Source organism: Oncorhynchus kisutch, linkage group LG15 (genome assembly GCF_002021735.2).
Source record: "Oncorhynchus kisutch isolate 150728-3 linkage group LG15, Okis_V2, whole genome shotgun sequence".
Taxonomy (NCBI): Eukaryota; Metazoa; Chordata; class Actinopteri; order Salmoniformes; family Salmonidae; genus Oncorhynchus; species Oncorhynchus kisutch.
Window position 1 is genome coordinate 61,438,430 of NC_034188.2, and position 15,066 is coordinate 61,453,495.

Sequence of the window (15,066 nt, forward strand, 5' to 3'; positions counted from 1 at the left end):
CGACTTGTGGTGAGCAGAATCAACAACCTCTGCCTCATTCAAGACTTGTGCTTTATGAGAAGGTGTTAAAGTTCACAGTTAGCGTTTGTTATGTAAATGCCTGTTGAAAAGTACCAGTGGCCTGGGCTTGGCCCCAAGTCATGGCAGGTCCACCGGAGCCATGGCCCAGTGAGACACGGGTGCCGGTCCACATAGCTAGAAACAGAAGGCTGAGTATTTTGGGTAAAACACCTGGTTAAATCCCCATTGGACACTCACCATAAGTAATTAGGCCTGTGTGTCTCCAGAGACAATACTTTGTGATTTTAGAGGTCAGTTGGTAGTTGTGGATCTCCATGTGTGGCTGGACAGGATCTTTGCCACAGCCAGAATAGTGCACTATAAAGGGAATAGGGTGCCATTTGGGATGTACACATGGTAGAGCAGCCTACAGTATGAGGAAACACATATTTTACAGAGAGTAGTCTCAGTCCAACAGCAGAGGAGTGAGGTGGTTAACAGGTGGAGACATACAGGAAATATTCGGTCTCAGGCAGAACACTATGAGGTGAAGGGACTGATGTTGTTACCCAAGTATCCCTGCTTATTGACTGTGAGATTCAGCATAACAGGGTCAAATTTCATTATTACATTTCTGTCCTCTTCAGTAATAGGGTTGGAGAACAGAAGCAATGCTGACAGTGTCTCTCTCAGCTCTCTGCTCTAAACAATTATCTCATCTCATTCTGCAGACAGAGGAAACTAGGTGTGAGTACCAAATGGCACCCTATTCACTATATAGTGCACTACTTTTGACCTGGGCCCATGGAGCTGTCGAAACTCTAAACTGACGTGTGTTAACATAATAGATCTAATAACAGGCTCTGACCCACATCTACAAATAAAGCTGTGATGAAAATTAGCCTTCTAGAACTGACTGAATGGCCCCAATGGAGATACCAGTCTGTCTTTTACTCATAGGGGCTTCAAAGACTGTCCTAGACTTCTGTCTGTCCCTCGACAGCCCATATAAAGTCCTGTTAGTGTCCTTCTATTTTCCTCTTCATTGATATAGTTATACCCATAGACTTAGATAGACATCGCATCATTGTGTATGTCCCATTATGGCGTCTGTGAGAGCATGGGCAGAGCACCATTGAGGTCATCTCCATTTTGAAGAGGTACATTTTCTTCTTCTACGACTTCTATAAGTTGGCAAACAAAGGGTGCATACTGCCACCTGGAATGTGTTGTTTGAACAGGGATAAAGCCAAGGTTGTTGATTTACTGCCACCTGTAGATATGGAATGTTTGCTCACAAGTATAATGTGATGTCTGATCCCTCCTGGTGACCTGGATGGAATTATGTGATCCTTCCACAAACCATAGGAAGTCTCACCCAGTTTACTACTTCAAAATGGTGAAAGTCCTCAATAGCGCTACCCATGCTAAAACAGGCCTTTGGACACTAGAATGGTGTCTATGGTTATACCACACCACCTCAGTTCTGAGCATCCACCACATGTCAGGTTATGGGTTAGAGGTCAGGGGTCAGGTGACAAGACACAGAAAGAAGACAGCCCTATCAGGAAGCTCCCTCTGCTACAACAACCAACATTTTTATATGGACTGATATGTCTGGTCTTTAGTGATTGATAACTGGTCTGGTCTACCTGTCTGCTGCATTGACTAAATTAAAAAAAATAGTTCAGAAAGAAACAAGTGGAAAACATTCCTAATCTAACAGGCTATGGGACATGGGGCGGCAGGGTAGCCTAGTGGCTCCTAGTGGAGCGTTGGACTAGTAACCGGAAGGTTGTGAGTTCAAACCCCCGAGCTGACAAGGTACAAATCTGTCGTTCTGCCCCTGAACAGGCAGTTAACCCACTGTTCCCAGGACGTCATTGAAAATAAGAATGTGTTCTTAACTGACTTGCCTGGTTAAATAAAGGTAAAATAAAAAAAAATAAAAAAAAAATGTCCATGCTCTACAATAGTACTATCTGAGATGCTGCTATACATTGTAGCTGGCAATGGGGTGATGTACAAAGTTCACACGAGATCTGGAAGGAATTACATCATTCCCATCATGCATTTCTTTACGTTCTTTTTCCTGCGTTTCCCAACTCTCCCCTTCCCCCATGTGGTATATGTAGAGTAAACTCCCAGCCCCGCACAGAGCCCTGTGGTCTATGTAGAGTACACTCCCAGCCCCACAAAGAGCCCTGTGGTCTATGTAGAGTACACTCCCAGCCCCACACAGAGCACTTTGGTCTATGTAGAGTACACTCCCAGCCCCACACAGAGCACTTTGGTCTATGTAGAGTACACTCCCAGCCCCACACAGAGCACTTTGGTCTATGTAGAGTACACTCACAGCCCCACACAGAGCACTTTGGTCTATGTAGAGTACACTCCCAGCCCCACACAGAGCACTTTGGTCTATGTAGAGTACACTCCCAGCCCCACACAGAGCACTTTGGTCTATGTAGAGTACACTCCCAGCCCCACAAAGAGCCCTGTGGTCTATGTAGAGTACACTCCCAGCCCCACACAGAGCACTTTGGTCTATGTAGAGTACACTCCCAGCCCCACACAGAGCCATGTGGTCTATGTAGAGTACACTCCCAGCCCCACAAAGAGCCCTGTGGTCTATGTAGAGTACACTCCCATGCGTCCAAAATGACACAAGTAGTGCACTATATAGGGAATAGGGTTGCATTTGGGATAGATTTAACAGTCCTGAACACTCCCAACCCCACAAAATGAAGTCTGAGGTTACTCCACCAATCATTCATTGTGTTTAATTTGGCATGCGCAAATCACATTTGCTAACAGAAACAGGCAGAGAACCCCCAAACCAATGTCTGATAATATATAACCAAACCTATAGCTGTATATGGCTGCCTCCAAAATGGCATCCTATTCCCTACATATTGCACTGCTTTTGATCAGAGCCCCATGGGCCCTAGACAAACGTAGTGCACTATATAAGGGGGAATGAGGTGTCATGTGGGACGCAGCCTATGTTATTTGGAACGATCCAGGCCTCTCATCATAGCTCAGGGCAGGGTAGGATGGATGACGTCTCTCCACAGCCATTACTCTTCTGTGGCTTCTAACAGCCGTGCTCTAGAGACTCCCTCTGGGCCTCTACACCAAGGCATAGCCATGATCCACAACCCCTAACTCATAACACGTAACTTCGGGCTGAAACTCACAGGACTGAACCCATCTCTCTCCACAACATTCAGAAATTTGTCTCGGTTGTAAAATAAAATCTATGTCCCTGGGAAAATAACCCAGTATACCAGTAGACCAGCCAGTAGACCCGCCAGTAGACCAGTAGACCAGTCAGTAAACCAGTAGACCAGTATACCAGCCATTAGACCAGCCAGTAGACCAGTAGACCAGCCAGTAGACCAGTAGACCAGCCAATAGACCAGTAGACCAGCCAGTAAACCAGTAGACCAGTAGACCAGCCAGTAGCCCAGTAGACCAGTAAACCAGCCAGTAGACCAGCCAGTAGACCAGTAAACCAGTAGACCAGCCAGTAGACCAGCCAGTAAACCAGTAGACCAGCCAGTAGACCAGCCATTAGACCAGTACACCAGTAGACCAGTACACCAGTAGACCAGCCAGTAGACCAGCCAGTAGAACAGCAATTAGACCAGTAGACCAGCCAGCAGACCAGTAGACCAGACAGTAGACCAGTAGACCAGCCTCATCCCTCCCCTCCTCTATCCAACCCCTGGACAGATGGGAAAACACCTGGCTATATTTAGAACACTTCCTCAATGGGTCACAACCAATAAGAATACTTTCTTAACGGGGGCAGCTGGGGGCAGCTGGGGGATTACGGGGCTATGCCATTTTTGTCTCAGGTTGTGTGTGTGTGTGTGTCTTTTGATGCTTTGACCCTCTGTCTGCCAGGGCCATCAGACCAGCTCCATCCTGCTATGTTCTGAGGAAGAACTATCTGTCTCTGTTAGAAGTGTCAGGTCTCAGGGCACACGTGGAATGCTGCAGTGGAAGTCATGTTGAGACACACAGGAACACAGCAACATGTGCTGCAGGACATTCCAACACAGAACACCTGACGGTCTCACCCTCACGTATCAAACACGTGGCACATACCTGGCGGACTCACCGTCACGTATCCAACAAATAACACACACCTCACAGTCACTATGCATTGGGTTCAGGTGGAGATGGAACCAGAATGTTAAGAATAAAATACCCTTTCCATCTAGCAAACCATTGTGGATGGGAATCTGCATGTCAATACAACAAGGGCCATCTTGAGACCACCTTAAAAATTGTGACCCTAACCTAGAGACAGGCAGGGTGTGGGGGAACAGCCATAACAACGTCCTGTCAAAAGCTGACTCCAAACATTCTGTAAGCGTTCCTAATGCCACCCTATTCCCTATGTAGTGCACTGCTTTTGGTCAAAAGTAGTGCTCTATATAAAGAATAGGGTGTAATTTGGGACGCAGCCTCTCTATCAGCTCATAACCTTCCAGTCACATGACATGCTGCAGTAGTTAGTTACCATGGTCAGATTATCCTGAGACCCTCAACATGACAGCAGCAGCTTAGACTCTAACATCACATTCTCTCTCTCCACTGCTTTCACACCCAACAGAACTCATGTAAGAGGCTGAGGGGTGTGTGCATGCGGTAGGGCTGGTCTAGATTCTGGAGTCAGCCTGGGGCTTATAGAAGAGTAATCCTTTGCTTATCATTAACCCTGGCCTGAGGTCAGTGTTACAGAGCATGGCGTGCACACGAACACACACACGAGGAGACACAGTGTTCCCCGGCCAGACGTTGGAACCATTGTGCAGTAGTGTGACAGTGGGTTAGAGTTAGGACATTGTGTACGGTGTGAAGGTGGTCTCCATGCAGCCTGTCTGTCTCTGACTCAGACCTTGGTGGTGTTCCGCAGCTTTCTGACTCTGTAATCTGCTCTGAGTCTCTGAGAAGCAGACTGCATCAGGACTGGAGAGCACAAAGCCACATCGTTCTGTTCCCACCAATATAATTAGTCATTCCCCTGTCAAATCTGATCCTCATCCAGACATGGTACCTATACAGACACAGGCCGTTAGTAGGGTTTCCCCACAGCCGCCACAAAACATACCTAGCCCCACCTCTCCTCTCCTTGCTAAACCTGTCTAATAGGCAGACTAACACCTGACCTGGGGACAGTAAACCACACACACACACACTTCCTGCGTACACACTGTGTCAAACAAGGAAGAGAAGAGGATACAACGGACAGCTCTGCTGTGGACTTCTCATTATGTCCAAAACAGTGCCATTCTTAGTTTATCAATTACATTTCACAGCTAATAAGAGGAATGTTGTTTAAGTTAGCAGAGAGAAAATCTATTTAAAATACTTTCTGTAGCTAGCTGAAGGCAGCCTGAATATAAAATTGATTAAATTGAGCTTTTATGCCACTGGCCTACACACAATACCCCATAATGTCAAAGTGGAATTATTTTTGGGGAACTTGAGTCATTAATTATTCAGCCCCTTTGTTGTGCCAAGCCTACATAAGTTCAAGACTAGTGTTTAACATGATATTTGAATGACTACTTCATCTCTGTACCCCACACATACAATTATCTGCAAGGTCTCTCAGTTGAGCAGTGAATTTAAAACACAGATTCAACCACAAAGACCAGTTTTCCAATATCTCGCAAAGAAGGGCACCTATTGAGCATGGTGAAGTTATTAAGTACACTTTGGATGGTGCATCAATATGCCCAGTCACAATAAAGATACAGGCACCCTTCCTAACTCAGTTGCCGGAGAGGAAGGAAATCGAGATTTAACCATGAGGCCAAGGGTGACTTTAAAACAGTTACAGAGTTTAATGGCTGTGAAAGGAGAAAACTGAGGATGGATCAACAACATTGTAGTTACTCCAAAATACTAACCTGAATGTCAGAGTGAAAGAAGGATGCCTATACAGAATATAACATACTTCAAAAAACACGCATCCTGTTTGAAACAGGGCATTAAAGTAAAACTGCAAAACATGTGTCAAGAAAAGTTACTTTATGTCCTGAATACAAAGTTTTAGGTTTGAGGCAAATCCAACACAACACATCACTGAGTACCCCTCTTCTTATTTGAAAGCATGGTGGTGGCTGCATCATGTTATGGGTATGCTTGTCATCGGCAAGGACCAGGGAGTTTTTTAGGATAGAAATAAACAGATTAGAGCTAAGTACAGGCAAAATCCTAGAGGAAAACCTGGTTCAGTCTGCTTTCCAACAGACACTTGGAGACAAATTCACCTTTCAGCAGGACAATAACCTACAACACAAGGCCAAATATACACTGGAGTTGCTTACCAAGATGACATTGAATGTTCCTGAGTGGCCTAGTTAAAGTTTTGACTTAAATCGGCTTGAAAATCTATGGCAAGACTTGGAAATGGCTGTTTTATAAATTATAATGTGCAAAGCTCTTAGAAACTTACCCAGAAAGACTTCTAACATGGGGTGCAAATACTTATGTAAATGAAATACTGTATTTTTGAATTTCTTTTTTTATACATTTGAAAAAAATTCTAAAAACATTTTCATTTTGTCTTTATGGGGTATTGTGTGTGAGATATTTTTTCATTTATTTTACCCCCTTTTTTCTCCCCAATTTCATGGTATGCAAAGTTTAGTAGCTACTATCTTGTCTCATCGCTACAACTCCCGTACGGGCTCGGGAGAGACAAAGGTTGAAAGTCATGCTTCCTCCGAAACACAACCCAACCAAGCCGCACTGCTTCTTAACACAGCGAGCATCCAACCCGGAAGCCAGCGCACCAATGTTTCAGAGGAAACACCGTGCACCTGGCAACCTTGTTAGGATGGTTAGTGTGCCATGTACCCGGCCCCTGCCACAGGAGTCGCTGGTGGACGTCCGTGGGGCAAGGCCATCCCTACCGGTCAAACCCTCCCTAACCCGGACAACGCTGGGCCAATTGTGCAGGACCTCCCAGTCGCGGCCGGTTACGACAGAGCCTGGGCGCGAACCCAGAGTCTCTGGTGGCACTGCTGGCGCTGCAGTACAGCGCCCTTAACCACTGCGCCACCCCTCGGGAGGCTGATGGGAGAGATATTTTAAATTGATCTGTATTGAATTCAGGCTGTAACACCACAAAATATGGAATAAGTTAAGGGGTATGAATACTTTCTGAAGGCACTGAGAACTATCTTATGATATCTAAATCCCATTGTTTCACCCAGACCCAGACAGACAGGTACACAGGCACAGAGTAAGCAGGAGTCAAAAGGACGAGGGAGAGTCTCAGAGGAACTTACGACTGTCTTCTTGGTCCTGGCTCTGGTTCCTATGGCTGAGATACGAGGGGCCGTGGTATTGTGTTGGTCCTGTCTGGGACATTCTCCTGTGTCTGGTTCCCCTCGCTGCAGCAGTGTACTGTCCTTCTCATTAAGAGATTGGTTTACTGCCGTCCCAGACACAGCTCCACACTGCAACAACCGCACAATAACAACCGTCAACACTGGATCCTTGCCTGCCTGTCTGTCTGTCTATCTGCCAGTCTTTCTGTCAGTCTGTCAGTCTGTCTCTGGGATGATCAGCGGCAGGGTACGCAGTCTTCAGTTCAATTTCTATCGGACAGACAGTGACAAGGCAGCCTGTTAATCGTCCACTGAAAGGACTAAGAGTGTGTCCTTGTCAAGTCCCTCTAGTAAAGATGTCGTGTGGTCTCCTCCGGGCTGCCTGTCGTTAGTTAAAGCTGTCTCTCTGAATGTGTGTTATGGCTGCTGATGGGATGCCTTCAGGCATGTGCCCCTCTGCTAACCACTCTGTAACCATTCCTAACGTGCTCAATCATACAAACAACCTCCTCTACCCACACAACAAGACCTCTGTGCTGATCACATACAGAACCATACAGGCCTCTTTCTGTTGTTGCCCTCTGCTAACTAACTGCTGGGGTATTTCATGATTCAAGCCTCCATGAGAGGATTCTTATGTAGGACCAGAGCTACAAGGTCCCGGTAACAACATCTCCACACAATGGCTGTCTGTCTGTCTCCGCCCCGACTGGCCCACCACCCTGGCCAGACTACTGCTAGACACACCACACTATAGCAGCTTTTCTAACAGCCAGCTCCCTCCTCTCCCATCATAAAATGGACGCCTGCAGCATTCAGAGAAGCAGAATCAAAGACAGCCTGATAATGACCTTAGTGTCCCAGACAGACAGCTATCACAGTTATCCTTAAGGCTTATGACGGAACAGTCCTTCGCAGACCTACAAGCTTCTGAGGCTGCATCCAAATGGCACCTATAGGGCTTTGGTCAAAAGTAGTGCACTATAAAGGGAATAGGATGCCATCCTGAGTCTAGTATGTTTCCTAGATTAAATGTATGTTAGCTAGGTGAATGTATGTGTATTGTAAAGTACATGATTTAGCAGCATGGACTTAGAGTCCTGTTAGACACCTGTTGAATGACTATAACAATAATCCATCAGGATTTCCTCTTCACAAAGCTCAGTACATTGATTATAGACAGCAGAGAGCATGAAAAAGCATGTTGCATCATGATAGGCTGCAGAGGAATGTATAGATTTCCCAAATGTATCACTGGTTAGTACATGGCTCGTATTTCAGTCAACATGGTCATGTCACCTGCTGTCTGTCTGTGTGCTGTGCTGTGCAGGGTGTGTGTGTGTGTGTGTGTGTGTGTGTGTGTGTGTGTGTGTGTGTGTGTGTGTGTGTGTGTGTGTGTGTGTGTGTGTGTGTGTGTGTGTGTGACTGAGTTGTTGTCTGCGTGCGGTTCAGGGTGTGTGCGTGCGTGTGTGTGTGTGTGTGTGTGTGTGACTGACCTGTTGTCTGCTTGCGGTGCAGGGTGTGTGTGTAACTGACCTGTTGTCTGCTTGCGGTGCAGGGTGTGTGTGTGACTGACCTGTTGTCTGCATGCGGTGCAGGGTGTGTGTGACTGACCTGTTGTCTGCGTGCGGTGCAGGGTGGGTGTGACTGACCTGTTGTCTGCGTGCTGTGCAGGGTGTGTGTGTGTGTGTGACTGACCTGTTGTCTGCGTGCGGTGCAGGGTGTGTGTGTGTGACTGACCTGTTGTCTGTGTGCTGTGCAGGGTGTGTGTGTGACTGACCTGTTGTCTGCGTGCGGTGCAGGGTGTGTGTGTGTGACTGACCTGTTGTCTGCGTGCGGTGCAGGGTGTGTGTGTGTGACTGACCTGTTGTCTGCGTGCGGTGCAGGGTGTGTGTGTGACTGACCTGTTGTCTGCGTGCGGTGCAGGGTGTGTGTGTGTGTGTGACTGACCTGTTGTCTGCGTGCTGTGCAGGGTGTGTGTGTGACTGACCTGTTGTCTGCGTGCGGTGCTGGGTGTGTGTGTGTGTGTGTGTGTGACTGACCTGTTGTCTGCGTGCTGTGCAGGGTGTGTGTGTGACTGACCTGTTGTCTGTGTGCTGTGCAGGGTGTGTGTGTAACTGATCTGTTGTCTGCGTGCGGTGCAGGGTATGTGTGTGTGACTGACCTGTTGTCTGTGTGCTGTGCAGGGTGTGTGTGTGACTGACCTGTTGTCTGCGTGCGGTGCAGGGTGTGTGTGTGTGACTGACCTGTTGTCTGCGTGCGGTGCAGGGTGTGTGTGTGTGTGACTGACCTGTTGTCTGCGTGCGGTGCAGGGTGTGTCCGAGGGGGAGGATGATGCACTCAGAGCCTCCTCTATGTCCAGATTGAGCTGGTCCAGTTTCCTCATCAGCTGGCTCATAGACTCACACCACAGGGTCTGAGGCTGGACCAGGGGAGACTCCTGGGGGAAGAGAAAGGTAGGGGGAGACAGTTATTAGACAACACCGGAGGAACCTATAGATTCTGCAGAAATAGACTATTGTGACACCATGTACAAAGCCGGAGCATGCAGTGTCAGGAACAAAGGTAAATTAATTAGGACGACAACAATCACTACTCTGTAGTTGGACAGGAAAAAAACAAGATCATTCAGAGAGCTACGATTTATTTCTCTGGATAATAACGTTGAAATCGTTCGGATAGTTGGAGAAGGTTATAAGCACCAGGTGACAACTAAAAACTCTAAATACATTTAAGAGATCATTAGAGGAGCAGAAAATTACTTTTATAAATGTCAGAGTGAACGTAAACAGAACAGACCAGCATAGAGGGAAATGTGATATCTTCACCACCTAGTTCTTAGCACTCTTCACGCAGTATCACAGATCTTAACCTACAGTCCAGATCCTCTAACACAGCTCATGTTTGTCTCTGTGTGTGTCCCAAATAGCACCCTAGTCCCTTTATAGTGCACTACTTTTGACCAGGACCCATAGGCACTATATAGGGACACATCCAGAGACAAACATGTTAGAAGATCTGGAGGTTAAGGTCTCTCTCTCTCTCTCTCTTTGAGACCTTTGTTGCGCAACAGTGTGACTCAGAAGTCAAGCAGCCGACACAAAGCCATTCATTAATTTCCTGGAATTAAACTGCGGAACTGTTGTCTGTGTTCTGAGTGTGTCTGTCTGTTGGAGTCCCGGCCCCCTGGAACCCCCTGGCCCCTGGCTCTGTGTTCTGTCTGTTAGTGCCCCCAGGAGCCCCTGTGCGCCCAGCTCTTTCTCCATGCTGCATTAAAACCCCTCTCCTCCTAACAATCATCCTATTGATGAGTGTGTTCTCTAGAGGACCTACTGTAGTAGTGCTGGTGTCTGAGCCATGGGTGTGACCCTCCCATTGGCCTCCTGTTCTTCCTGCTTCAATGTAGAGGCAGTGAGTCTCAGTCACAACATACAGTAAATAGGCGTGATTTTCCCTCACTATTAAAATCGTGATACTTTTTGAATCTAGTTAAAGCCATGACGTTTTGGCCGCCAACGGCCTTCATCAGAATGAAAACAAAATGTGAGTGGACAAGAAAATACAGGAAATACATTTCAGGAGAAAGACTAATCTATGTAGGGACAGGGAACTAGAGGTGGTAATGCATCTAGAGAATTCCTACAACATAAAGGTGTTACTAGTAGTGATCAGAGCAGAAGTCAGTCCACCTAGGGTCAGCTGGTTCACCTCTGACAGGGGAAACGCCTCAATCTGTCTATCTGTCTATCTGTCTGTCTCCCTGTGCTATATCTGGAACACACTAGAACACAATGTCTCCTACTGTCTCTCTTCTCTCTGACAGCCACACACAGTGCTGCCTGCCCGCCTCGGAATGCTGACACTTTTTCTCAGAATGAGTGGAATTTCAGAGAAGGCTTGAAGCTGAGAGAGACTACCCATGATTCCTTTTACCTCCTCTTTCTGGCCCCATAAATAGTGAAAAACACTGATGCCATGGCAATGCTGTCGGCATGAGACAGACAGTAGTGTTATCTTCAGGGGAAAACTAAACGTGAGAGGGACGATATCTTTATCAGGGTAAATTGGCTACATTGTAAACCCCAAGGCCGGGTCTTTGACATGACAATGAGGAATGAAGTGTGTGAGCTCTGGGCACTGTGCCTGGACCATACCTCCCACTGAGAGAGGCATAGATTACCAGGCAGGGAGAGGGTTGATTCGATTGATGATTGGGGTAGAAATGGAGCAGGGTAGCATGTGTAAGGGAACAACGGCTAGGCTAATAGGTTACTGAGCTGAAAAATAGTTACCTGCTAAGGGTGTGCTAATACCTGCTAAGTTCCCAGGTCTATCCCTTGGTGAGAACAGGCTTCTACTCTGCACTGAGTCACACCAGTAGAATATTTTCACTTCTAAACTAGATAAAGATAAACAACATCACAGAAACATGTATTTTTACAGTATACACAAACATACCATAACCAACTGATTGATGCACAGAGAGAGAGAGAGTGGGAGAGAGAACTAGAGAGACGTGTGCATAGGCCATGTAGGATTACTATGTAGCAATGGTGCCCTCAGATGGCTAGCATGAAAAGCTGCAGTTCAAATGGACTGTCTGAAAAACAAACAGGAGTGTTGCCTGTCAGAGCCCCTGGTTGCATCCCAAATGGCACCCTGTTTCCTATTTAGACCAAGGCCCAGTTTAAACCAGTTCCAGGTATTTAAAGCACTCCTCCTCCCTTTCCCCAAACAACCTTTATGCTCACAAACAGCCCATTCCCAGTGTTGTGTCATACAGTCTGTAAAGCCTGCCAGGGCTATCAGCAGAGGCAGTGGGAGTGTTCCCTAACCTCTCCCCTCTGTTTTATGTTCTAATCTCCAGGGTTAGGGTTGCTATTTTATTATTCTTGGGGCGGCAGGTTGCCTAGTGGTTAGAGCGTTGGGCCAGTTACCGACAAATCTGTCGTTCTGCCCCTGAACAAGGCAGTTAACCAACTGTTCCCCGGTAGGCCATCATTGTAAATAATAATTTGTTCTTAACTGACTTGCCTAGTTAAATGAAGGTTACATTATATGTCGGGTTAAGCTGAGGAATGACAGCTATGCACTGTCAGAGATCTGGTGTCCCTGACACAGGTAAACCATAGGTGTATGATGTAAACATGATTCATCAACGTCCAGAAGAGACTTTTAAAGTCCAGTAAACCTTGGAAGATGGGGTCACTCACAGTCTGGTAACTAGCATTAAACCTGGAGGGATGGAGTCACAGTCTGGTAACTAGCATTAAACCTGGAGGGATGGAGTCACAGTCTGGTAACTAGCATTAAACCTGGAGGGATGGAGTCACAGCCTGGTAACTATTAAACCTGGAGGGATGGAGTCACAGCCTGGTAACTAGTAAACCTGGAGGGATGGAGTCACAGCCTGGTAACTATTAAACCTGGAGGGATGGAGTCACAGCCTGGTAACTAGTAAACCTGGAGGGATGGAGTCACAGCCTGGTAACTAGTAAACCTGGAGGGATGGAGTCACAGCCTGGTAACTATTAAACCTGGAGGGATGGAGTCACAGCCTGGTAACTAGTAAACCTGGAGGGATGGAGTTACAGCCTGGTAACTAGTAAACCTGGAGGGATGGAGTCACAGCCTGGTAACTAGTAAACCTGGAGGGATGGAGTCACAGCCTGGTAACTATTAAACCTGGAGGGATGGAGTCACAGCCTGGTAACTATTAAACCTGGAGGGATGGAGTCACAGCCTGGTAATTATTAAACCTGGAGGGATGGAGTCACAGCCTGGTAACTAGTAAACCTGGAGGGATGGAGTCACAGCCTGGTAACTAGTAAACCTGGAGGGATGGAGTCACAGCCTGGTAACTAGTAAACCTGGAGGGATGGAGTCACAGCCTGGTAACTATTAAACCTGGAGGGATGGAGTCACAGCCTGGTAACTAGTAAATCTGGAGGGATGGAGTCACGGCCTGGTAACTATTAAACCTGGAGGGATGGAGTCACAGCCTGGTAACTAGTAAACCTGGAGGGATGGAGTCACAGCCTGGTAACTAGTAAACCTGGAGGGATGGAGTCACAGCCTGGTAACTAGTAAACCCGGAGGGATGGAGTCACAGCCTGGTACCTATTAAACCTGGAGGGATGGAGTCACAGCCTGGTAACTATTAAACCTGGAGGGATGGAGTCACAGCCTGGTAACTAGTAAACCTGGAGGGATGGAGTCACAGCCTGGTAACTAGTAAACCTGGAGGGATGGAGTCACAGCCTGGTAACTAGTAAACCTGGAGGGATAGAGTCACAGCCTGGTAACTAGTAAACCTGGAGGGATGGAGTCACAGACGGGTAACTAGTAAACCTGGAGGGATGGAGTCACAGCCTGGTAACTATTAAACCTGGAGGGATGGAGTCACAGCCTGGTAACTATTAAACCTGGAGGGATGGAGTCACAGCCTGGTAACTAGTAAACCTGGAGGGATGGAGTCACAGCCTGGTAACTATTAAACCTGGAGGGATGGAGTCACAGCCTGGTAACTATTAAACCTGGAGGGATGGAGTCACAGCCTGGTAACTAGTAAACCTGGAGGGATGGAGTCACAGCCTGGTAACTAGTAAACCTGGAGGGATGGAGTCACAGCCTGGTAACTATTAAACCTGGAGGGATGGAGTCACAGCCTGGTAACTATTAAACCTGGAGGGATGGAGTCACAGCCTGGTAACTAGTAAACCTGGAGGGATGGAGTCACAGCCTGGTAACTAGTAAACCTGGAGGGATGGAGTCACAGCCTGGTAACTAGTAAACCTGGAGGGATGGAGTCACAGCCTGGTAACTAGTAAACCTGGAGGGATGGAGTCACAGCCTGGTAACTAGTAAACCTGGAGGGATGGAGTCACAGCCTGGTAACTACCAACGACCAGACTACCAAGACGTGCTTCTACACCTGCATTGCTTGCTGTTTGGGGTTTTAGGCTGGGTTTCTGTACAGCACTTTGAGATATCAGCTGATGTACGAAGGGCTATATAAATAAATTTGATTTGATTTGATGACCAGAGGGATGGTTGGGAGAAAAACACCACAGAGCTGCTGCAGTATGGCTCTCTATTCCCTATAATGCATTACTTTTGATCAGAGCCGAGGAATGAACTTTTGACATTATAGGGGAGAATGAAGCTGAATAAAGCTGTAGATACTGTTGGTTAAGGTTAGACTAAGTTCACTGTTACTGTAATAGACACGATGATGCCTGTGTAGGAGCTCTGACAAAACAGGACTGGAGGGAAAGCAACGGCTGTTTAAGGATGTCTGCATTCCTACAATGCCTGTTGGGTTTTGTGTTTTAAAATGCTGGGGAAAATGCTAGATTTTCAATGTACTCCTACAAACTCATTCCAATAGAGTAATATCTCAGAATGCAATAACAACAAACAATGGGGAGCAGACTATTGAAAGTGTTTGTATAGCAAAGCACTGTGTTTGTATTGAGCCTACGTGGATTTAAATAATGGAAGACATCTGGGGCCTTTTTGTATCAAGCATCTCAGAGTAAAGGAAAGGGGATACCTAGTAGGCTGGGTCTTCTACATTTAACCCAAGAACTGCTCAAAGATCAGCACTCCTACTCTAAGACCCTTGATACATATGGCTCCTGGCCAGGAGGCAGGAAATACACAGCCTGGGGGAGCAACAGTCACGTCTCCTCATTGAGAGAACAGG

General features: G+C 46.9%; 1 protein-coding gene across 1 annotated transcript in view; it reads right to left on the bottom strand.

Annotated features, from left to right (window-relative positions):
* LOC109904821 (stAR-related lipid transfer protein 13) overlaps positions 1-15,066 on the bottom strand; it is an 89,374-nt gene that overhangs the window by 63,566 nt on the left and 10,742 nt on the right. Inside the window, exons 3-4 of the mRNA XM_031790697.1 lie at positions 9,649-9,798; positions 7,317-7,487 (exon numbers count right to left, since the gene is read on the bottom strand). Of these exons, the coding sequence (XP_031646557.1) occupies positions 7,317-7,487; positions 9,649-9,798 (321 nt within the window). The remainder of the gene's footprint in view (positions 1-7,316; positions 7,488-9,648; positions 9,799-15,066) is intronic.